The following is a 25656-nucleotide window of genomic DNA, read 5'->3' on the forward strand; positions in this document are numbered from 1 at the left end:
GGCACACCCTCCCCCAGCCCATTGTCCAAGCCCCTTGCACTATGCATTGACAAATACTCTAGTTTTGGCCAATTTTTGTTATCACCCCATACCCCAGATAATATTCTGGGCATTGACTTGCTTAAATATTTTCGAGCAACAATACGCTGCGCTCCAGAGGGAGTGCGGGTTATTTTGAATGACAACTATCCTGACCCTGAGGATTGCCCTGACCCTGACAGATTTTATGCCATTTTAGATATCCCTGCTTTGGCCTCTCTGCCGCACTCGTTGTGGGCGACATCAGATACGGATGTGGGAGAGATGCGCATTCCGCCAATACACATTACTGTTAAGGAGGGGGCCCCTCTACCACGAGTGCCACAGTATAAGATTTCGAAGGAAGGTGAAATTGCATTGACACATATTGTTCAGGATTTGATTTCTGCAGGGGTGGTGGAGGAGGTCCCTTATAATGTTTGTAACAGCCCTATTCTACCGATTCTTAAGAGAGACTCAGATGGCAAGATCTATCGATTTATTATTGATTTGCGTGAAATAAATAAAATTGTCATTCCCCAAAACCCAGTGGTGTCCGATATCACGACTTTGCTTACTTTGGTTCCACCGACAGCCACCACTTTTAGCGTTATTGACCTAAAGAATGCGTTCTTTTCTATCCCTGTTCACCCAGATAGCAGATATCTGTTTGGTTTTACGCTCAATAATAAATCGTATAGATTTTGTCGTGTTCCCCAAGGATATACTGAAAGCCCTAGCATCTACAGCCAGGCTTTGAAACGTCAACTAGATTCCTTTAAATTGCAGTCTGGCGTGGCGCTCATCCAGTACGTGGATGACCTTTTGCTTGCCGCCGACTCCTATGCACAATGTGAACAGAGTACGCTTGCGTTGCTTTCCTTTTTGGCACAAAACAATCACAAGGTTTCCAAGAAAAAGCTTCAATACTGTAGACCCCAGGTGACCTACCTCGGTCATCTGTTGTCTAAGGAGGGGCGGGCATTAACATCTGATCGAATTCAGGCAATTTTAGACACACCAGTCCCCCGCACGCAGAGAGATGTGCGTGCCTTCATAGGGTTGACATCTTTTTGTAGACAATGGATCATGGGGTTTTCACATATCATAAAACCTTTGTTAGCATTATTGTCCAAAACTACACCGATGCCTCTTGAGTGGACAGACGAATGTCAGAAAGCCTTTGAACAGTTGAGACAGGCCCTTTGTTCTGCACCCGTGTTAGGAACACCAGACTACACGAAACTTTTCACATTGTACGTGCACGAGAATGATGGGTGCGCGTTGTCAGTGTTAGTGCAGTTGCACGGGGATAAGCAGAGACCATGTGCATACTTCTCTGCCATTTTGGATCCTGTAGCACGAGGGTTGCCTGGGTGTTTTCGAGCGGTAGCGGCAACAGCAGTAGCCATACGACAGAGTGAGGGCATAGTGTTATCACACAAACTGTTGGTGTTAGTTCCTCACGCAGTAGATGCCCTGTTAAACCAAACAAAGACCCAATACCTCACGAGTGCACGACTTACAGGATATGAGCTGACACTTCTAGCGCCACACATAACATTGAAAAGATGCGCTACTTTGAACCCCGCGACTTTATTGCCCTATCCGGCCGAGGAGGGTCAGGAAGAAAAACATCATGACTGTGTTTTCCTGACTGAGGAACAGACAAAGGGTCGTGTTGACTTACAGGATGTGCCACTTCCTGATGTGGATGGGGAACTGTGGGTTGATGGATCGTGTTTGAGGCTACCAGATGGTACGACTTCCGCAGCATATGCGATCACGACTCTTAAGACGGTGGTTGAAACAGCTAGAATACCACAAAAATCGGCTCAGGCAGCAGAGCTGATAGCTTTAACAAGAGCCTGCGAATTGAGTGCTGGCCTATGTGTGAACATATACACAGACAGCCGGTATGCCTTTGGAGTGGCCCATGACTTCGGACTTCTCTGGAGGGAACGCGGGTTCTTGACGTCACACGGGGAGCACATTATGCACGGAGAGCTAGTGCGTGATCTCCTGAATGCGTTGCTTAGTCCTAAAAAAGTAGCGATAGTGAAGTGTAGTGCCCATAAGAAGATTACGGATAAAGTGGGTCAAGGAAATGCCTTTGCAGACAGCATAGCAAGGCAGACGGCTATGTCCCGAACTAGCTCCCCTATGTACGTGGTACAATCACAGGCTGAGAGATGGAGTGATGCTAGAGCAGAGATACGGGATATTCAAAAATCAGCTACAGAATCTGAACTTGCGGCTTGGGCAGCAGATGGGGTGCTAGATGACGAAGGTTGTTGGAGAAGCAAAGACATGGAGAAGTGGAAATTGCCTGCGGCTTACTTACAGGCGATGGTCCAGATGACTCATGGACTGGCCCATGTCGGAGCTCTTGCAATCGCTCGTCTTTTAACACGAGTTTGGGAACATCCTGAGATTGCAAATACTGCAAAGAGAGTAGTGCAGACCTGCCTGGTGTGTTTGCAACACAATCCTGGGAAGGGGACCCATACTCCGAAAGGAGGGTTCGTTCCACCTTCAGCACCGTTTGAAGTGCTTCAAATGGATTACATCCAACTCGAGCGCTGCAATAACCTGAAGTATGTCCTAGTGGTGGTGTGTGCTTTTAGCAAATGGGTTGAGGCCTACCCCACGAAAGACAATACGGCTTTGACAACAGCTAAGGTGTTGCTTAAGGAATTCTTTCCTCGCTTTGGAGTTTGCAGATTTTTGTGGAGCGATAATGGGCCCCATTTTGTTGGAAAGATTGTGGAATATGTACTGAAGGGGTTAGGGATTCAGCAAAAGTTCCACGCTGTATTCCACCCTCAGTCAGCAGGCTTGGTCGAGCGGTATAATGCCACCTTGAAGCTTAAGCTGGCCAAAATCGTGGCGTCTACATCATTGAAGTGGCCAGACGCATTGCCGCTAGCACTACTATCTCTCAGATCAGTACCCCACTCACGAACTGGCCTTACGCCCTATGAGGTGGTGTTTGGCCGCCCTATGAATATCTGGGGGGTGCCCAAGCCGCGATTAATACATGATGTGCCTTGTGTTATGATGAATGATTATTTGGCACGATTAACAAATGATTTGCTCTCTATTCATCAACAGGTTCGAGAAGCGCTCCCTGATAACTCCACTGGAGAAGGCCACGATCTTCGCCCTGGGGACCATGTAATGGTCCGTTCGTTTGAAAGAGCAAGCAGTTTGGAGCCCAGGTGGAAGGGCCCCGAGCAGGTCCTCCTGGCGACCCGCACCGCAGTACGAGTGACCAACAGGAAGCGGTGGGTGCATTCGACACATTGTCGCCGAGTCTCTCCGGATCTGGTGACTCCTGCTGTGCTGACTGATTATAAGGAGATCTTGGAGAAAGAAAAGAGCCCAGCTGTGACGTCGGCCGAAGTGGAGGGAGCCTTCCCGGACCAATCTGCTACTGGAAGAGAGCGCTACAATCTACGATTTTTGTTCCTTTTTGAGACTGGTTGGTTACCGCTCCAGGTTTGTGAAACGGAAACCGGGAATTCCAAGGGGGGGGGTCAGTTCTGCCAGAGTAGAGACACCCGTCTTGGCCCGGAGAAGAAAACAACGGCTACCTCGGAGTTCAGCACCGCATTTTTCTTTTTTTTAGGCATACACTCACGTGTATCTGAGACAATTTGTGAAAAACATTGTGAACAATTTGTGCCACTTGAGACTTTGCACAAACTTTCTTGAACTATGGCATCAACGGCATCTCGTGACAAGAAAATATTGGGTGCCTTCCTCTTTGTTCTAACTATTGTGGTGATAGCTGTTATAGCCTGGGTAGTCGAACTTGTGGTGCCTGTACGTGAACATTTGCTGCCGACTACCCCGGCACCGTCTGAACATTTCCATTTTACATTGCCATTCCATGAAGAACGCCATCGTCAAACGTACTTAAATAACAGCTTCATTCAGATTCTTCACCACACGCATAATATGACCAATACCTCTAATTGCTGGGTGTGTGGAATGTTGCCTGGGCACCAGAAGAGGGGGGGCACCCCACTTATTCCACTCCCGTTTTCGCACAATGGGTCATGCAATGCCTGGTACACCCTCCTCTTTACTTTGAGATGGCCAACCAAAGGGGGGGTGCTTTTCCGTTTGAATAAAGTATGTTCCCATGACAAGGATGGGTTTCCCCGGGCTGAGGGTACACGTTTCGAGTGGGAAGAATACAGGCCTGATAATGTATCTGCTCCACGAATATATAGCAATCAGCGAAATGTGAATGTATCCAGTGCTCATGTCATAAATGTCATTGCCACAAAAGCCGATTTATGTATCCGAAACAAAGGCACGATTGCAGTGGGGAAAAGCGAATGTAATATTACTCTCACGTTTGATAGCCCGAATGGCATTTCATTTGTTGCATCTCGAAACACCTACTTCATCTGTGGAACGAAGGGGTACCATCAGCTTCCAGTGGGGTGGTTGGGCACATGTTATGTATCGTTTGTGCTACCTCCTGTATTCATTGCCCCTCCGATGTACCACAACGACTACACTCTGTACCACGATTTTGTTTTGAACAGAGTTAAGCGAACTGTTGCTCTAGAGGACATTGATCAAACGGACACTGCATTACAACAGTATGTGGATTTCAATCTGGGACTATTCTCCTTTGTGGGGGCTGCATTGAACAGCCGGAAAATAAGACGGCTGACTCGCGTTGTCGAGGCTGTTGCGAATGACACTGCTATTGCCCTGGGGAATATTACCGAAGAACTGCAGATATCCAGAATTGTCACCCTCCAAAACCGGATGGTGCTGGACGTTGTTTTGGCTGATCGTGGGGGGGGCATGTAGAATCATCGGAAGCAGCTGTTGTGTTTACGTACCTGATAATTCTCCATCTGTGTATGATGCGATTTCCAAGCTGCATAAAATAGCTGCCGAAATACACCCGGACAATGGAACTTGGACACTGTCAGGATGGTTCTGGTCCATGATTGCAACTTGGGGCTGGAAACTGTTGACAATTCTCTGTATACTTGTGGGAGCAATGTTCTTTATATGCTTGTGTATCCAATGTGGCCCTGCCTTATGTTCAATGTGTCTATCAGCTTGCTTACCATCGAGGCGAGCTCTTGCCCATGACAAAATAATGCTACACAAAGAGGTGACACAAATTATGTTAATAGACATCGAGGACGAACATCCAGACTATGTTCATTATGAGGTAGATTCAGCTAAACGCTAAAAGGGTCGTCTGTCGTAATTAGCCCGTTCGGATTAGCGATTAGCTGAACCTACACGTTGTCCTCCTTAACTTGGCTATATACGATAAACGCCATCTTGAATGTTGCAGCGGCCATCTTAGACCATGAGCGGCCTCGTGGCCGACGTGCCCTTTAGTCCTTTGTCCGTTCCACTGACCACTCTCATCTGCCCAGCAACAGGCTATTTTTAGTACTGGTCAAGCCACACATGCGCAGTTCTCACTGACCCGTAAACCTTCAGGAATGTGCCGCTAACTGACCAGTGGGTTTGAAACTCTCCAATGAGCTGGCAGTATCCCAAAACATGACCATATATGTCTCTAAAACTGTGTCTTAACTTATGCCGCCTATCTTTTATTGCCCCAAAAATGTATATAAACGGGGTCACACCGGTGTTCGGTGTGATACCTCTTGCATTACCGAAGGGTGCTGTTTGAGTGTACCACCACCCCATGGGGTCTTAATAAACTTGTTCTTTGCATTTTACAGTTTCCGTGCCAACAGTTCTTGTGTGTAAGTGGGTAATCTCTGGAGCGTGTAGGCCTTGGGAACCCCGAAATACTTCAACCAGGCCTTCAAAAAGTTGGCAAAAAAATCTGCTCGAATAATTTCGGCAATAGAAGATAAGAAACACCTAGCCAACAGGGCGCATGGATGGATAACGGTGGGAGATTACGGCAAAACACGGCCACAAGCATATCTTAATATCGGGATGAAAATAAAAATCAAAGAAAAGTTCCTGAAACTGCGCCTTGGAGCTATCCCGATATTACCGCACCTGCCACCATGGGAGAGAACTTACGCCTCTGCCCTATGTCGCCTATGTGAGTCTGGCAAGGAGGACATCATTCATGTGATATGCATTTGCCCGAGACTAATGGACCTGAGGCATAAGCTGTTGCTACCTTTTTTTAGATCACATGCCGTTCGGACCTGCAGGCAGTTAAACTGTGTTTTTCCTCCAGCAATATTTAACCGAATTGTCAGGTTGTGAAGTTCTTTGATTTAATGAAGGAAAGATTCAAGCAAACTTGAATGACTCATCGGGACTTGATAACAACCTTGAATTGACAATAGTAACTGCTGTATTTTAAATCATTTGTACTGTCAGATGGCGATTTATATTTTTGTAAAGATTTTAATTAATCATATACAAATAAAATATTACCTTACCATAGGTTACCATTGGAGCTGCCTTGTAAACCTCTTAGAAGTGTCACTTCTAATTGGGAAGAGATAGAGACTTGGAGTTAGGAGTCCTTGAACTCACAATTTAAAAATACCTCTTATAGTGAAGTTGGTTTTTAAATTGCTTGTTTGAAAATGAACCACTTTTAGAAAGTGGGCATTTTCATGCTTTACCATTCTGTGCCTCTGCCTGCCTGTTGATCCGTGTCTGAGGGAGGGTGACAGTTGGGCTGCTTGTGCATTCACTTTAGACAGTCACACAAAGGAGCTGAGGTGTGCCCTGCATATCCTGATGACCCTTCTCTATGCTGATGAGTCTTCCTGAGCTAGAGTAGTGGGAAGAGTGGTCACTGACACCTGAATAGGGCTGTGCATGTCCTCACACAGAGCTGTCTCCTACCCCTGTAGTGCGTCTGGAGCCAGGTCAGGGAAAGGCAGGATCATGTGCAATACAAGGACTTTCCGTTGATGTTTGCCTGCTTCAAAGGCAGAAACTAGTAGAAGTACTGGAGCTTTGACACTATAACTTCAGAACACTTTTATACTAAGTGGAGATTTTGCCAAGAAGAGCTGGATGCTGTAGAAGGGTAACTTCCACTCTGCTTGTTGCTTTGTTGTGCAGACCTACTGCTTGCTGCTTCTGTCTTGGGCAGTGAAAGAACTAGACTTTTGCTTTCTAAATCCTGCTTGCCAAGGTTCTCCACGGGCTTGTGTCAGCTTGCATTCTGTTAAGAAGTCTCAGGGCCATCAAAGACTTCATCTGCAACCCCTGAACTCCTCTTCTGGTAGTTCTAACCTGCCAAATGGTGCCAATTACAGTTCATGGCCCTTAGAGGTGGTTTTGCTGCAAAGTGTTGAAGAAAATCCAAGCATCAACCTTCGGCGGCTGTTTTTCCTACCACTGCATGCTATTCTATTCCTGAGGTCTTATATAGCGCATGGCTACGCGAAGGCCTCCCAGCGCTGCCATAAACACTGAAGGGAGCGAGATAAAACTGCTCCATTGAAACCGCCACCTTCCCCTACGACTGGAAACACGCCAAGATCTACCCCCTGCTGAAGAAACCGTCCTCCAACCCGACAGACCTCAATAACTTCAGACCCATCTCCCTCCTCCCCTTCCTAGCCAAGGTCATCGAGAAGGCCATCAACGTCCAGCTGTCTGAGTTCATCGAAGATGCCCAAGTCCTGGACACCTCCCAATCCAGCTTCCGAAGCAACCACAGCACAAAGACCGCACTCCTCACTGTCACCAACGACATCCGCTCCCTCCTCATACAGGGTGAAACTGCCGCCCTCATCCAACTAGACCACCTGAACGCCTTCAACACAGTCTCTCATCGCTCCCTAATCACGAGGCTCCTCAACGCTGGCATCCATGACAAGGCACTGGACTGTATCTACTCCTTCCTGACCGGCCAAACACAGCTAGTCCAATTACCCCCGTTCCTCTCAGACCCTACAGAGATCAGCTGCAGAGTTCCCTTGGGCTCCTCCGTGAGCCCCACCCTCTTCAACATATACATGGCTCCCCTCGCAGCAATCATCAAAAACCACAGACTCAACATCGTCTCCTACACCAAGGACACCCATCTGATCATCTACCTCACCAACGAATCCACAGGTGCCAACTTTAACAACGTAATGAAGGCAGTTGCTACCTGGATGCAAGACAGCTGCGTGAAGCTCAACTCTGACAAGACCAAAGTACTCATCCTGGGACCCACCCCCTCAGCCTAGGATGACTCCTGGTGGCCCGCCGCACTAGGAACCTCTCCTACCCCTACGGACCACGCACAAAACCTTGGCATCATACTGAACTCCTCGCTCCCAATGAACAGCCAAATCAATGCAGTATCTTCGTCCTGTTTCCACACGCTTAGCCAGCTTTGAAAGACCTTTAGATGGCTCCCCACAGAATACAGAAAGATGGTCACCCACGCACTCCTCAACAACAGACTTGACTACGGCAACGCACTGTATGCCAGCATCACCCAGAAACAGCTCAGAGAGCTACAGAACATCCAAAACGTGGCAGCCAGACTGGTCCTCAACATCCCTGCCACATGACACATCACCTCCAACAACTCCACAGGCTCCATATCAACAAGAGAATTGCCTTCAAGCTATTTGCTCAAGCCGTCAAGGCCCTCTACTATGCAGGACCAGAATATTTCAACCACCGCCTTGCTTTCCACACACCCGCCGGACAACTACGCTCCGCCTATCTCACCCTAGCCTCGGTGTCATGGATCCACAAGACCAGAACCGGAGGAAGATCCTTTACCCATCTCGCCTGGAACATCCCACCCTTCTACCTTAGGTAATCTGCGTTGTTGACCCAGTTCCGGAAGGACCCCAAGACCTGGCTGTTTGACTGAAACTTCACTCCCATATGAATCAGCAACCCCCCCCCCCCCACACACACACACCCCTCAGCACCTTGAGACCCTCACGGGTGAGTAGCAGCGCTTTAGAAACCCATGATTGATTGAAGATCAGTCACAGAAAAGCTAGGTCTGTAGGCCAGTTCCAGTGGTAGCGTGCTCCAAAGTCTGGGGGCCAGAAAGGAAGTGGATCTTTAGTAGGTGGGCTGATGAAGACCTGAGGGCTCCCAGAGAAATCAAGAGAGGCTAATCTCAACAAGGAAGGACCCTTTATATGAATTGCCCTGTAAATACTGTAGAGAGTCTCTTGGTGTTCCACTGGAAGCCACTGTAGATCTCTCAGAGCCTTGGTGGCCGATTGGTGTTTCGAAATGATTGTCAGGGGGCGTGCAGCAGCATTCTGCAGTCTCCTGGTGACATAGAGGGGTGACATAGAGGGGTGAGCCCAAAGGCAGGGCATTCCCGTAGTCGAGTCAGGAAAGCACAATGGCCTAAATGATCACTCTTCTCAGGATGACGTAGCACTGGCAGCAAGTTTTTTGGCTTAATTGTCCATGGTAAGACCGGAGTTAAGTCAAATCCCAAGGTTCTTTATTGCGTTTTTTTGAGTGGACAGTTTGCTCAGACAGTGTGGGAGGGGGCTCAGAGCAAAGTTGCTGAGATTGTTACCCAGCTACATTACTTCTGTTTAGTCTTCCTTGAGTATTAATTTACAACCAGCCATCCAGCTGGCTATTTCCTGAGGACAAGGAGTCGGACATAGATGGCCTGAGCCAGAGTCAGGGGGGATTGACACAACCAACTGGGTGTCGTTGGCATATGAACCAACGACAACCCATAAGAGTGTCAGCAAGGGGACTTAGATTGAAATTTAACTAAGTAGGTCTCGCGGAGGAGCCCTGATCATCCATAGCAGGACAGGAGACTGGTTGAAAGGCAGGACTGATCCTGAACCTGAAGGGTGCGATTCTCCAAGAAAGAGGAAAGCCAATCGAATGCTCTGTCCACGAATCCTCTGCAAGAGTGAGATGGTCCATGGTATCAAATGCAGCACTGAGGTCTAGCAGAACGGTGGCTGCGGATTCTCCTTGATCCAGGAGCTGCCTGACTTTCTTGACCCCCACCAAGAGTACTGATTCCGTGCTTTGTAGAGGGCGGAAGCCCATCTGGATGTAATGAAGGGGTTCCTTATGTTCGAAGAAAGCGGAAAGGTTTTTATTAACATGTTTTTCTAGTAGCTTTGCGACTACGGGTAACAGGGAGATAGGCCTGTAATAACTACAGTTGGAGGGGTCAAGGTAGGAGTGATCTGACAATCGCATGCTTCCACTGGAGAGGGACCCGTCCACAAGGCAGAGAAAGATTTAATAGTTCTGTTAGTACAGGGACAACACCATCAGACCCTTGACGAAGGATGTGGGGACACATAAGGATCCAAAGGTGAACAGTAATTACCAGTTTTTAGGAGCTCTTTTACCAAACACATGGTGAGGTCAAGAAACCCCGAAAGGGAGCGTTCTTAAGCATCCTGAGGAAAATTACAGGAGCAAAGGTCCATCGGATCAGAAATGTTCAGAAACACGGAGTAGACGTCCATGATTTTTTTTCAGGGAGAAACCAGCCAATTCACCACAGTGCTCAATGGATGCGACCAAAGTATAAGGCTGACTGAAAAGGGTTCTGTGATGTCTTCGAAAATAATAAAAATCTCCCTAGGGTCATTGGAAGAGTTAGTGATTTTTGTGGAGTAGAAGGCGGCTTGCGAAAATGTAATCTCTGCATGATGAGGCCTGATGGAGGTCCTATATTCAGCTTTACTGATGACATCATAGCTCTTCATCCCATTCCAGATGGGAAGGATAAGAGGGGGATAAGAAATTGGTCTGACCAAGATAGAGGAGGAGGGGGGTGGTCCTGAAGATTCCAGGGATTGCAAAACACCAGGCCACTAGTATGACGTTACTATTAGACGGTCTGTACATTTAATGAAGCAGCTGTAGGAAGGCCATATCATGCAATATCATCTTGGAGGAGGCACTACCATGCAGGTCATCCATGTGAAGATTAATATCTCTGGGTGAAGAGAAGTTAGGACTATCCACAGCTAACCCAGCAACTGCCTCCGGGAGGGTTTGAAGGAATTTGGTATAGGGGGTCTATATATGAGGATTCGGCAAAGGTGAAGGTAGGACCGAAGGTTAGAGAAAAAGCTAAGCTCTTACAATTAGAGATGGTGGACAAAGATGAAGTGCAATTAAGTGACTCCCCATAGACAATAGCGATTCCACCCCAACTTTTCCCTGTCTATGCAGCCTTATAATATGGTAGCCTGAGGGAAGAGCTTGAGTGACATCGGGCCCAGAGTCCTCTGACAGCCAAGTCTCCATGAGAAATATTGCATCCGGACTAGCCTCAGCTAGAAGTTCGAATATGTCTAGCTTGTGGGCAGCAAATGAGCGACAATTGTCTAGATAGAAATGCCAAACTACTACGGAGGATATGCGAGATCCGTGGGCATGACTCAATCCAGGCTGCGCTAACCAACTGTAGTAGTTGCAAGATTGGGATGGAAGATTAAGGTCAAAGGCATGCATACAGGAGGCGGATGGTTGAGTATGAAGTGCTTGTAATTGGCCACATGTTTAAGTTTCCTTATCTGATGGGGTAAGGGCAGCATTCCTGGTCCCGAAAGGGCTCAGCCCGTCTTGCCTTAGGCATGCCTTTGCTGCACCAGTGGCTCTTCCGTGCCACGTCCCTTATTTAAGGCTTGCCGGGCAAACTGCTACAGTGCACAAAAGCGGCCGCTCTAATAGCTCAATGCCGAGGGAGAAAATCCTCACTTCCCTTGGCCCCATCCTCTGATAACTCCCAGTAATTCCCTGGAGCAAAATTCAACCAGCCACAATTTTAAAAAGAGGATCGACAATAAAATGTACAGCCCCTCCCCGTATCCCCCACAGCAGACTTCAAAACAAGCAGTTTTTTTTGTATTTTGTCCCTTCCAGATGTCCGCCGGTAATATTTGGGAATTCACCCAGTTTATCCCAAGGCTGGAGAAGTGCCCATAAATATTGAAGATCTCACTTGTCCACAAAAAATACGTTTAGTCTGTGTGGGCTAGGTACAATAGAATATCATCCGCATAGAGGGATAGCATTTCTTCACATGTATGATCCCATCTCCAGCCCCAGATTTGGGCGTCAACTCGAATCAATGCCACCAGCACCTCTATCGCTAGGACAAATAGCATTGATGAGAGGGGCAGCCCTGCCTCATTCCACTCTCTAATGGGGAATTCCTGAGAGAGGACACCATTGACTTTGAGCTGCTCCCTAGGATTAGTACCGAGCAAGTGTACTCACAAACTTTCTCTCGGGCCAAATTTACAGTGTGGTTTGTGGCCAAGGGCCGCACCGGTGGGGGCAGGAGCAGAGGGGGAAGGGCTAGAGCAAAAAAAAAACTGGGACCATGAGGTTAAACACAGGCCCCTGCAGCGGACACATTCGTCTTCTGAGCCACCACACCAGGCATTCACACATCTCTCTCTCTCTCTCTCTCTCTCTCTCTCTCTCTCTCTCTCTTTCTCTCTCTCTCTCTTTCTCTCTCTCTCTCTCTCTCTCTCTCCCCCTCTGTCCCTCTCTCCCTCTGTCCCTCTCTCCCTCTGTCTCTCTCTCCCTCTGTCTCCCTCCCTCTCTACCTCCCTACCTCTGTCTCCTGCCCTCTGTCTCCCCCTCTGTCTGTCTCCCCCTCTGTCTGTCTCCCCTCTGTCTGTCTCTTGTCTGTCTGTCTCCCTCTGTCTGTCTCCCCTCTGTCTCTGTCTGTTTGTCTCTCTCTCCCTCTCCCTCCCTCTGTCTACATCCCTCTGTCTACATCCCTCTGTCTCTCTCTCCCTCTGTCTACATCCCTCTGTCTCCCTCTCCCTCCCTCTCCCTCTCCCTCCCTCTGTCTACATCCCTCTGTCTTCCTCGCCGTCTCTCTCTCCCTCCGCCTGTCTGTCTCTCTGTCTTTCTCTCGGTCTGTCTCTGTCTCTGTCTGTCCCTGTCTCGGCCTCTATCTGTCTCTGTCTGTCGCTGTCTCTATCTCTGTCTGTCCCTGCCTCTGTCTGTCCCTGCCTCTGTCTGTCCCTGCCTCTGCCTGTCCCTGCCTCTGTCTGCCTCGGTCTGTCTCTGCCTCGGTCTGTCTCTGCCTCGGTCTGTCTCTGTCTGTCTCTGCCTCTGTCTGTCTGTGTCTTTCCCCTTCTCTATCTGTCTCTGCCTCTCTCTGTCTGTCTCTGCTCCTCTCTATCTGTCTCTGCCTCTCTGTATCTGTCTCTGCCTCTCTGTATCTGTCTCTGCCTCTCTGTATCTGTCTCTTCCGCTCTCTGCCTCGGTCTGTCTCTGCCTCGGTCTGTCTTTGCCTCGGTCTGTCTCTGTCTGTCTCTGCCTCTGCCTGTCTCTGCCTCTGTCTGTCTGTGTCTTTCCCCTTCTCTATCTGTCTCTGCCTCACTCTATCTGTCTCTTCCGCTCTCTGTCTCGGTCTGTCCCTGTCTCTGCCTCAATCTTTCTCTGTCTGTCGCTGTCTCTATCTCTGTCTGTCCCTGCCTCTGTCTGTCCCTGCCTCTGTCTGACCCTGCTTGTCTCTGCCTCTGTCTGTCTCTGCCTCTGCCTGTCTCTGCCTCTGTCTGTCTCTGCCTCTGTCTGTCTCTGCTTGTCTCTGCCTCTGTCTGTCTCTGTCTCTGCCTCGATCTGTCTCTGCATCTATCTGTCTGTGTGTTTCCCCTTCTCTATCTGTCTGTGTCTTTCCCCGTCTCTATCTGTCTCTGCCTCTCTCTATCTGTCTCTGCCTCTCTCTGTGTCTGTCTGTCCCGTCTCTGTCTGTCCCTGTCTCTGCCTCTATATGTCTCGGTCTGTTGCTGTCTCTATCTCTCTGTCCCTGCCTCTGTCTGTCCATGCCTCTCTCTGCCTGTCTCTGTCTCTGCCTGTCCCTGTCTCTGCCTCTATCTGTCTCTTGCTGTCTCTATCTCTGTCTGTCCCTGCCTCGGTCTGTCCCTGCCTTGGTCTGTCCCTGCCTCGGTCTGTCCCTGCCTCGTTCTGTCCCTCCCTCGGTCTGTCTCTGCCTCGGTTTGTCTCTGCCTCGGTTTGTCTCTGCCTCGGTTTGTCTCTGCCTCGGTTTGTCTCTGCCTCGGTCTGTCTCTGCCTGTCTCTGTCTCTGCCTGTCTCTGCCTCTGCCTGTCTCTGTCTGTCTGTGTCTTTCCCCTTCTCTATCTGTCTCTGCCTCTCTCTGTCTGTCTCTGCCTCTCTGTATCTGTCTCTGCCTCTCTGTATCTGTCTCTGCCTCTCTCTGTCTCTGCCTCTCTCTATCTCTTCCTCTCTCTGTCTCTGTCTGTCCCTGTCTCTGCCTGTCTCTGCCTCTGCCTGTCTCTGCCTCTGCCTGTCTCTGCCTCTTTCTTTCTCTGCCTGTCTCTGTCTGTCTCTGCCTCTGCCTGTCTCTGCCTCTGCCTGTCTCTGCCTCTGTCTGTCTCTGCCTCTATCTGTCTCTGCCTCTATCTGTCTCTGCCTTTATCTGTCTCTGCCTCTATATGTCTCTGCTTCTATCTGTCTCTGCCTCTATCTGTCTCTGTCTGTCCCTGCCTCTGTCTGCCCCTGCCTGTCTCTGCCTTTCCCTGTCTCTGCCTCAATCTGTCTCTGTCTGTCGCTGTCTCTATCTCTGTCTGTCCCTGCCTCTGTCTGTCCCTGCCTCTCTCTGCCTCTGCCTCTGCCTCTCTCTGCCTCAGTCTGTCCCTGCCTTGGTCTGTCCCTGCCTAGGTCTGTCCCTGCCTCGGTCTGTCTCTGCCTCTGTTTGTCTCTGCCTCTGTCTGTCTCTGCATCTGTCTGTCTCTGCCTCTGTCTCTCTGCCTCTGTCTGTCTCTGTCTCTGTATCTATCTATCTGTCTTTGCCCCTCTCTATCTGTCTCTGCCTCTCTCTATCTGTCTCTTCCTCTCTCTGTCCCTGTCTCTGTCTATCTCTGTCCCTGCCTGTCCCTGTCTATCTCTGTCCCTGCCTGTCCCTGTCTCTGCCTCTATCTGTCGCTGTCTCTATCTCTGTCTGTCTCTATCTCTATCTGTCCCTGCCTCTGTCTGTGCCTGCCTCTGCCTGTCTCGGCCTCTGCCTATCTCTGTCTGCCTCTGTCTGTCTCCGCCTGTCTCTGCCTCTGCCTGTCTCTGCCTCTGTCTGTCTCTGCCTGTCTCTGTCTGTCTCTGCCTTTGTCTGTCTCTGCCTCTTTCTGTCTCTGTCTGTCTCTGCCTCTGTCTGTCCCTGCCTGTCTCTGCCTCTGCCTGTCTCTGCCTCTGCCTGTCTCTGCCTCTGCCTGTCTCTGCCTCTATCTGTCTCTGCCTCTATCTGTCTCTGCCTCGGTCCTTCTCTGCCTCGGTCTGTCTCTGCCTCGATCTGTCTCTGCCTCTGTCTGTCTCTGTGTCTATCTGTCTGTGTCTTCCCCCCTCTATCTGTCTCTGCCTCTCTCTATCTGTCTCTGCCTCTCTCTATCTCTCTCTGCCTCTCTCTATCTGTCTCTGCCTCTCTCTGTCTGTCTCTGCCTCTCTCTATCCGTCTCTTCCTCTCTCTGTCTCTGTCCCTGTCTCTGTCTCTGCCTGCCCCTGTCTCTGCCTCTATCTGTCTCTGTTTGTCGCTGTCTCTATCTCTGTATCTATCTCTGTCTGTCCCTGCCTCCGTCTGTCCCTGCCTCTGCCTGTCTCTGCCTCTGTCTGTCTGCCTCTGCCTGTCTCTGCCTCTGTCTGTCTCTTCCTCTGCCTGTCTCTACCTCTGTCTGTCTCTACCTCTGTCTGTCTCTACCTCTGTCTGTCTCTGCCTCTGTCTGTCTCTGCCTCTGTCTGTCTCTGCCTCTGTCTGTCCCTGCCTGCCTCTGCCTGTCACTGCCTCTGTCTGTCTCTGCCTCTGTCTGTCTCTGCCTCTGCCTGTCTCTGCCTCTGTCTGTCTGCCTCTGCCTGTCTCTGCCTCTGTCTGTCTCTTCCTCTGCCTGTCTCTACCTCTGTCTGTCTCTTCCTCTGCCTGTCTCTACCTCTGTCTGTCTCTACCTCTGTCTGTCTCTGCCTCTGTCTGTCTCTGCCTCTGTCTGTCTCTGCCTCTGTCTGTCCCTGCCTGTCTCTGCCTGTCACTGCCTCTGTCTGTCTCTGCCTCTGTCTGTCTCTGCCTCTGTCTGTCTCTGCCTCTGTCTGTCTCTGCATCTATCTGTCTCTGCATCTATCTGTGTCTTCCCCTTCTCTATCTGTCTCTGCCTCTCTCTATCTGTCTCTGCCTCTCTCTATCTGTCTCTGCCTCTCTCTATCTGTCTCTCTCTGCCTCTATCTGTCTCTGTCTCTATCTGTCTCTGTCCAAACAGGAAGCTTCCCAAACCGCCCTCTTAAAAGTCAGCTGGGAAAGCGCTTACACCGACTTTTTTAAAGGGGCTTTTCGGAAGCTTTCTGAAGGTGCCCTGGCGTCACAGAGATCAGCAGTAAACAGAGAAGATGGCCGCATGAGTATACGTAGTGAATACCTAATTAATAGGTATTCACTACGTATGCTCCTGCAGTCTTCTTCTGTGTTTACTGCCGGCAGTGGAAACGGCAAGGCAAGGTCCGCGGACCGCCAGTGAAGGCGTCGCGGGCCGTTACTATGAGTACCAGTGTTATAGAGCAACCTGACCCATTTCAAGAAGCTGGAACCAAATCCCATCTTGCTCATAATGCCGACTAAGAAGGGCCATTTCACTGAATCAAACGCCTTATTGGTGTCCAGTGAGGCTACTGCCAACGGAGCCCTAATTCCTTTTGCTGTGGCAATGTTCAATGTGATTGATCTATGTGGCATAAACTCATCCTGGTCTGGGTATTTCAAATCCAAGATTACCCCTCTCAGTCGGTTTGCCAGTAATTTGTTGTCTGAATTAAGCAGAGATATCAGCCTGTAGAAGTCCCACCAGTCTGCAGACTTCCCAACCTTGGTTATAAGGACAATGGTTGCTGTGCACATTACGGTCAAGGGTGCCCTTCTCTGTTGATACAGGAGCTGTTAATTACATAATTTTCAGAGCAGCTTGTCCGATTAAATGGGCCTCATCTTGCTTTGTGTACAGAGATTACAAAGCTACCTGAAATTACCTATTACACAGCATTTATGTTATGTGTTTGTATGTTTTGCGCAAACAAGAATAATAGCACTTTCTATTACAAAATATTTGAGTTGAGCATTGTTGCAAAGCATTTAATGTGTGCTAATTTTATTAAAACAAAATAGAAATCTATTAATGCTTTTTTTGCTCAAACATAATTAATTTAGGAAGTAGATTTGAAAGGTGAAATTCTTTATTGGCCATGTAGATTTCACTAGCATTTTGCCCTTTGGGTGTTTTTTTGTGTAAATAACTCCACACTCCAGCAGTTTAATGCAGTGTTTGGACACATCTTGATAATGACTGCTGTATGACCAGGATCAGGGCATTCTGGGCATATCATAACAAAGGCTAGCACATAATGGGTATGATAAGTTTTTTGAAGTTTTTGTATACTGTGACATAAAACAATTAAAGTGCCTTTTAATGAATGTGCCGTTGCATTGTTTCCCAGTTGAACGATCTTGCATTCTAACCTTAAAACAGCATCTGCCACTCAATGCTAATTACAATACTGCTATTTTTGCTTTTCCTTTTTATGTTTCTGGCCCAAAGTTATTGTGACCCAAAAGCATGGTCTCCTACCATCTGAGCTATTGCAATTTATCACCCACATGTTTTATTTAATTTTTTAATAGTTATATATAGCGCGAACTAGACCCGACACATCGGGTATCAGAGCGCTTTACATGAGCACCAGTTTCGTTACAGATGGACACATTCATTTCTTTGTTAAGCACGGAGAGATTAAGTGATCCGCCCAGAATCACAGGATGTCGAGCGTCGTTGCCGAGACTCGAACCCGGTTCCCCAGCTTCGAGGTAAACAATCTAGCTGTAAGGCTACATCCTCCCCACATGTCTTGGAGGGTTGCATCTTGAACCTCACATGAGGCCATACATTTTAGGATATGTTTTGTTTGTGGTTGCAGTTGGTTGTGTCTCTGCTGCTGGGTCTGCAGGTTACCATTACATTGTAGTATGCTGCTCTTTGGTCTTGTATGGTGCTCCGTGTCTTTGATGTCATTGTTGTTAGTTGTTTTGTAGATTCATACCCTCTATCACTATCTGCTACTGTTTTTGTGAGTAGTTGTAGGTTGGGTTGAGAGAAGTCTGTAGTTAGCAATACATTTTCTAGTTGATAGGTTTAGTAGCACTGAATGCACCAGCAAGAAGGTGCTCCGTTCTCTTAAAGTACTAGACATTTCTGTAAGTATTTTGAGTATTGTTTGATGATTTCTGAGCTCTGGTTTTCAGGTGCATTGACAGATTTTGTTTGTATTGTATTTTAATAATCTTTAAATACAAGCATCAAATATAGTATCAAGTGGGTGATCTACCAAACCAACAAGTCATCAATTACAGCCTAGAAAAGTGTAATAGTTCTAAATCAGTTACACTAATTGTTTAAAAGGGTACTCTAAAGAAAGACTGTCAGGTATAAAACTAGGCTGCGTTGTGTTTCAGGAAAGAAACATTTCTTAGACATACATCGCCTAAGACAGTATTTTGAATCATCTCCCCAATTGCTCATTAAGTTTAGGGTAATTTCCTGTGTGCTGCATGTGAATTTTTTCAGCAACACTCCAGTGACCAGCAGCTTTAAGCCACTTGCTGAGCCTGATCAGTCTAACCAGTGCTTGGCTATTCTTCTCCAACCTGATAGCAGGGGAAATACAAAAATTGTTGTCTCTTTAAACACCTTTCAATGAGTTTACTGTTATCTCACAGTAGAGTGCTAGCAATGAGCTAGACTACAATATGTGGATAAAAATCTGCTCTGCGATTTCTTTACCTGGTACAAACCTATCTCATGTAGCTACTTGGGAGCCAAGTATACTCTTGGTCATTTTAAATCTGGCACTTCCAGAATTTGTTTTAACTTGTGCATAAGTCTTGTTCAAGTCAGCCTCAGTTACTCTTACACATCTTACTTGGAACTGATTAGCAGATTTGGTTGCTTCCTAATTGATCTGTGCATCATATGTATCACATCGAAATCTAATGGCACCCCATATAGTTGACAGCAGTTTGTTTGAGATTGTGGACAGTGTTAAAAGAACTTAATTAATTATGGTAAGGTTGCAAACACTAAGAACTGTCCTCCCTCTAAACTGTTTGTGTTGAACCTAATAAATCCACAATTATTGAACACATGGCCAATCTCTGTGCATGCAGCAGGAAGCAGTAATACACTGAAATGTGGCAGCCCCACTAATCGCGCTTTGGCATCATATAGACATTGCTTGGCCGCTGTCTTTGTCAGTGAACGTATGGACAACATACACTTTGACATGCCACCCAATTCTCATTTTCCCTCTAGGATTAGTTTTTTGTCCTGAAAATGATTCTGTTGTGTTTTTATTTTCATTGTAACATTATTATTTCCTAAGCTACTAACATGATAAAGTGAAATGTACTAATTAATTGTCTTGCTGTGGCATAGGACTTAAGCCACAACTCACTGACCAAGGCCAAGGTCAACACCATTATGTGTTGTTGCATATGTTCCTATTCAAATGAATGTGGACTCTAGTACATATTTTTTTTAAAATGTTCTATAGCACAAACTAGACCCGAAGATATCCGGTATCCGAGCGCTTTACATGAGCACTAGTTTCGTTGCAGATGCACATATTCATTTTTGTTAAGCCCGGGGAGATTAAGTGATTTGCCCAGAATGTGCAGGATGTTGAGCATTGTTGCCGAGACTCGAACCCGGTTCCCCAGCTTCAAGGTAGACCGCTCAAGCCGTAGGCTACATCCTCTCCCCAAATTGGGCTGTTCTATTTTCTTGCAGCATGATCAATGAATGCCGATTTCCGTAAGAATGATTATTGTGGATAGTGGCACAGTTAGCTAAAAAGATGTACTGCATTGCAACCTAGAGTAATTACCGGTGGCTAAAATGTATTCAAGTGTTAGATTTAAAAAAAAAAACATTTCTTCAGACACTTTGCTGCTTATAGTTTATGACATTACAGGTATTTTTGTATCCACAGAGAGGAGATTCCTGAACTTGTAATAAGATGAAGAGTATTGAAGAAAACATGACAATACTGGAAAGCTATCTGATACTCGTGAAGAACCAGAAATTATGCCAAACAGTAATTCGAAATAGAACAACTCAGTAGGAGACAGAGAATCTCGTACATGAACAGACGTATCCTGCAGGAACATCAAGTGCAATCCGGCGGCTTCAAGAGGCTGAGGGCATCTATGCTGCTGGTCCCAAAACATCCAAATAAAGTAAAATCACAAATATGACACTGCCAGAACACATCCAAAATATAAACATGCTAGATACCACCCTTTATCTTCGATAATGATCAGATAGTTATAAAAAGTGCTCCACTCTCTAATATGACAATATCAATACTATGGTGTTAGTCCATCATAAACGTTGTTTTAGCTCGACCTTACAATCCCTAGAAAAAGGTATACAAAACATAGGTATACAAAATGTGAATCGTGAAGCACACATCTGAAAGTTAAAAGAAAGAAGTGTTTGGCTACTTGCAATGCAGAACATTATTCTAGAGCATAACGACTTGGTATTGGTTTTTGTTCTTTGTGTGTATTTCATAAATATCGTCCAAGAAACAGACTATTTAGATAAGCTGTGAGTTTTATCCTTTGCACACAGCTTAGAAAGTTGTTAACGCAGGTTGAAAACACAGCTCCTGATGGAAATATCATACATATGTTATCAGTCCTGCAAGAACAGATCTACTGCAAATACCCAGTGAAGATTAAAATATACTTAGTGATTCAGGAACCACAATAATCAGTCAGCAAACACATTAACATGATTTATGCCAAAATATAACCGACGCTTAGACTCTAAACTCCAAAGAAAAAACATACACACAACGTAAGACGAGCTTTGGCTACTCATTACTGAAGTAGCATCACCAACCTTGCACAGGGGAAAATGCTTGAGGATATATGGATTGTGGCACTAGGGTTCCTCATCCATCACAACTAAGAGTTCATTAACAACTAAAAACCAAAGAAATAACATAAAGGTACTGTGTTTGTGAGAAGAGTTTTAATACCTTCTAATCCCCACACTGCCACCACTAACAGCCAAACAGAAAGCTAATTTAGGTGTAATGAATGTGAGATGACTTTTAATGAGTCATCGGCTCTGTGGGGCAAATATCAAACACATACAGCAGAACATACAGACACAGGCAGTGAAAATGGAAAGAGCTTTACTCTCTCAGCAAACCTAAAGATCCATCAACAAATGCACACAGAAAAACCTTACATCTGCAGTGAATGTGGAAAGAGCTTTACTTTCTCAGGAAAACTAAAGCTCCATCAGCAATCACACACTATGGAAAAAGCATATCCTTGTAGGGAATGTAGCAAACACTTTACTGATTTGTTAAAACTAAATGTCCATCAGGGAAAACAAATAGAGGTAAAACTATACACATGCAGTGAATGTGAAAAGAGCTTTACTAAAGCATTGGATCTAACCATTCATCTGCGACAGCATTCAGGAGAAAAGCCATACACATGCCAAGAATGTGGAAAGAGTTTTAGTTCATCTAAAAATTTAAAGAGCCACCACCTAACACATATAGGTGAAAAACCTTATACTTGCAGCGAATGTGGAAAGAGCTTTAGTAGATCTTCATATCTAAAGAGACACCATCTGACACACACAGGGGAAAAGCCATACACATGCCAAGAATGTGGAAAGAGTTTTAGTACATCTAAAAATTTAAAGAGCCACCACCTAACACATATAGGAGAAAAACCTTATACTTGCAGCAAATGTGGAAAGAGCTTTAGTAGATGTACATATCTAAAGAGACACCAACTGACACACACAGGGGAAAAGCCATACACATGCCAAGAATGTGGAAAGAGCTTTAGTACATCCTCAAATCTAAAGAGCCACTACCTAACGCATACAGGAGAAAAACCATGCACTTGCAGCGAATGTGGAAAGAGCTTCGCTTTTTTATCAAATTTAAAGAAACACCAGCGTATGCACACAGGGGAAAAACCTTACACTTGCAGCGAATGTGGAAAGAGCTTTACTCAAGCATCAGACCTAACCATCCATCTGCGACAGCATACAGGAGAAAAACCATATACTTGCAGTGAATGTGGAAAGAGCTTTACTCAAGCTGGACACCTAACCACCCATGTGCGAAAGCATACAGGAGAAAAGCCATACACATGCAGTGAATGTGGAAAGAGCTTTAGTATCTCCACACCTCTAAAGCGCCACCAGCGAACACACACAGGGGAAAAACCATACACATGCAGTGAATGTGGAATGAGCTTTGCTCATTTATCAACTTTAAAGATCCACCAGCGCATGCATAGAGGACAAACCATACACATGGATGAATGTGGAAATTTCTTTACTTAAGCATCAATCCTAAGCATCCATCTTACAATGCATGTAGCAGAAAAACCATACACTTGCAGTGAATGTGGAAAAAGCTTTAGTAAATCCACGCATCCAAAGAAGCACCATCTAACACACAGGGGGAAAACTTTAATCAGAGCATCAGGTCTAACCATCCTTCTGCAATGGCATTCCGAAGTAAAAACATGCAAATGCAATGAATGTTGAAAGAGGTTTGGTAAATCCATTCAATTAAAGTGTCAGCAGCTAACACACAATTGAGAAATACACACACACGCAGTGTATGTGAAAAGAGATTTGCTCAAGAATCAATCCTAACCATCCATCTGTGAAGGCATACAGAAGACAAATCATACAAATGCAGTGAAGGTGGAATGGGCTTTGCTAGCTCAACATACCTAAAATGCCACCAGCAATCACACATAGGAAAAACAACATAAAATATCTAGGTTGTTTCAGTCGTTCATAAACCGTAAGACACCTCCTGCAGATGTAAATAAGTGAATGGCTTTTATAATTTATTATGCATAGTTGTTAATTAGTGAACACAGAAAGAGGAAGTAAAATCTGGAGGGATGTGACAAGGGCTTCCATGCTTTTTTGCAACTATGTGTGCTTGGGTGAATATACACAGGAAAACTCATACATAAGCATCAAATACGATGTGTGTTTTTCCCCCCGGAGTTTTATATAGCGTGAACTTGACCTGAAGTTATCAAAGCGCTTTACATGAGCACCAGTTGAGTTACATGAAGACACATCCATTTTTGTTAGGCTCAAGGAGATTAAGTGATTTGCCCAGAATCACAGGATGTTGAGCGTCGTTGCCGAGACACAAACCCGGTTCCCCAGATTTGGTCTACTGCGCTAGCCGTTAGGCCACATCCTCTCCCCAAAGAGGGAGGCTGTTATGAAATTATAAGTCATTTCAGCAACACATCTAAGAAAATCATTTTGGCTACAGTAAACATGGGAGGGTTCTTTCACCTTGCAGAATTACAAGGTTTATGAAGAAACCATGTCTAGAAATTGTGAATGTCAGGTAAGATTCAATTATTGTGCTTTCTAGCTTTGGAAAAACACAATAATATGTTGAAACTACCCTACCACTGTGGAAGTTGCCTTGTGCATGCTGTAAGAAGAGATGGCTCTCTGATTACTCGGTATGTTGGGAACCTTAAACTTTGTTACCATGGGGCACATTTTTCTATTCCATTCATGTACATGCGGATGGTGGAGGCCTTAATGAATAATGTAAACATTAAGGTCCAGGTATATTTCAATGTACATTTTCATCATGGGGTACTGATGATGTTATAAAAACAACACCAAAGGCAATGCGGTTTGTATATATGAGCAGATTCCTTAGATTGGAATGAAGGATCATGTCATAAATGTTATTCAGTTTGTATTTTTTATATTATATGTTTTATATTTATATTACATGATTATTTTATGGCAGTTGGGTTGAATAGTTTTTATTGTTTTTCAAATGTAATTGTTTATTAAAAACTGCAATTGAAGTCTATATAAAGGGGAATTTTTTTCATTGGAATATTGAATCAGCAAAACGCAATAGTAAAGCGCTGCAGACTGGTTTGAGGCTATTCACTTGCTGATGAAATCCATGTTTCATATAGACCCATGAAATGCCTCCAGAACCCGATTCATATTACTGGATTAACCACTATGTGATTTTCCTCTATTAAAGTATGATCTTATGTCATTGCTCAGATCTGGTAAATGTACGTGCTTATAAATGGAAGAGTATATTTTTATGTATTTTTTTCTTTTTTGGGGGGCATTATGATGTGTAGAGTGGTCAGATGAGCCCATTTTAGAGAAACCTTTCAAGTCTTGAATTTTCTTTTAACAGTCATGATAATGAGGTCTGTCAGTTTCTATTGAAAAAGAACCATGATTTCAATACCTGCAATGTACTAATGTATATTCAATGAAATCCTGTCACACAGCATCCACATGACATTGATTCATCTGGACATCCGTATGGTGTCCTACTATTTATATTTAATAGGAAAAAAAATCTAAATGCATTTTTTCTTTTTTTAAATGTTTGATTTTACTTACTGTTGGTAATCTTGTCATATCTATAAATAACAATCCAGTTTCAAGCATGTTTCTCTACTTTGTGTACAGATTACACTTTAGCATAGATATTGTCATTCTGCTTTGTTGAGAATATTGCTTAAAGGATTACATGTTAATACATTTCTCCCTTAATAAACAGCATTTTTTACTTTCATGGCACTCGGTCTATAGTGCACACTTGGGCACAGGAATGGTCTCAGGGACATACATGCATTTCTTCTATTTCTGATAAATATCAGGAGAAGCAGTGTGTGCATCACAGGTTCAAAAGATTAGACTGTAGCATACCCACATGAAACTTATTTTTAGAAAAGCAGAACATACTACGGAAAGGTGCCGATAAATTTTACCTCGGCTGTCCGGAATTCGGTTAAAACCGACTCTCCATGACAGTACACCTCTGGATGAAAATCAGGTGACCCGGTTTAAACCGAGTGTCACTGATTTTCATAGCTGACGTGGGGGGGAGAGGAGCTGTTGTGGTCTGCCGTCAGTTTAACTGCAAAAATCACAGTTGATTGACAGAATGCAGAACAATGGTGGAGTGCAAAAAAACAATGGTTTTAGGCCCAGATCTTTGTACTGGGGTGAATGTAAGACATTGTTCTGCATTCTGTCCATCAACGGTGTTTTTTTGTCTGTTTAACTGCGGCCGGCCACACCAGAGTACTTAACAGGTCTTTAAAAAGACCATTCACTTAATGAGGCTTTGTTGTTCTGTTGCCCCTTATCAGAGTCCCTGGGGGCTCTGTTGAGCCTCAAAGTGTGTGCAGGCGAGAAGAACAGCCGCCTCCACAGAGACCGCGGCCGGGCGCCCCTCCCCTCGCTGCCCCATATTCTCTTCCACTAATAAAAACCAAGCAGTGTTTTTCCTTCAACAAAAAACAACCGTTTCTCTCACCTGCAGTAACGTGCTGTAGATTGCAGGGCTCAGCCTCCCCCCGGGGAGTTACGTCGGCAGCTGCACCAGGGAGCTTGGAAGCTGACCCTCTCCCTTTTAATGGCCGGATGCTGTGGAGTCAGTGCTGGGCAGGGTCTCCTTGTTAGCCCCCATTCCCCTTAGCTGACCCTCTCCCTTTTAATGGCCGGATGCCGTAGTGTCAGTGCTGTGCAGGGTGTCCTTGTTAGCCTCATGCCTCCCCCTAACCCCCGTAACTGACCTTCCCACCCCCTTCTAACGGTGGCA

The 25656-nt window shown here is 45.9% G+C and overlaps 1 protein-coding gene across 3 annotated transcripts in view; it reads left to right on the top strand.

Annotated features, from left to right (window-relative positions):
* LOC147700358 (uncharacterized) overlaps window positions 1-24493 on the top strand; it is a 70708-nt gene extending 46215 nt beyond the window's left edge. For 2 of the 3 annotated variants that reach the window (XM_086935718.1, XM_086935719.1), the window contains exon 4: window positions 19969-24493. In XM_086935718.1, the coding sequence (XP_086791844.1) occupies window positions 21093-22361 (1269 nt within the window). In that variant the 5' untranslated portion in view covers window positions 19969-21092 and the 3' untranslated portion in view covers window positions 22362-24493. The remainder of the gene's footprint in view (window positions 1-19968) is intronic. The other variant, XM_086935717.1, reaches the window with a different exon arrangement.
* The last annotated feature ends 1163 nt before the right edge of the window (window positions 24494-25656 follow it).

This window comes from Lissotriton vulgaris, chromosome 8 (genome assembly GCF_964263255.1).
Source record: "Lissotriton vulgaris chromosome 8, aLisVul1.2, whole genome shotgun sequence".
Classification (NCBI taxonomy): Eukaryota; Metazoa; Chordata; class Amphibia; order Caudata; family Salamandridae; genus Lissotriton; species Lissotriton vulgaris.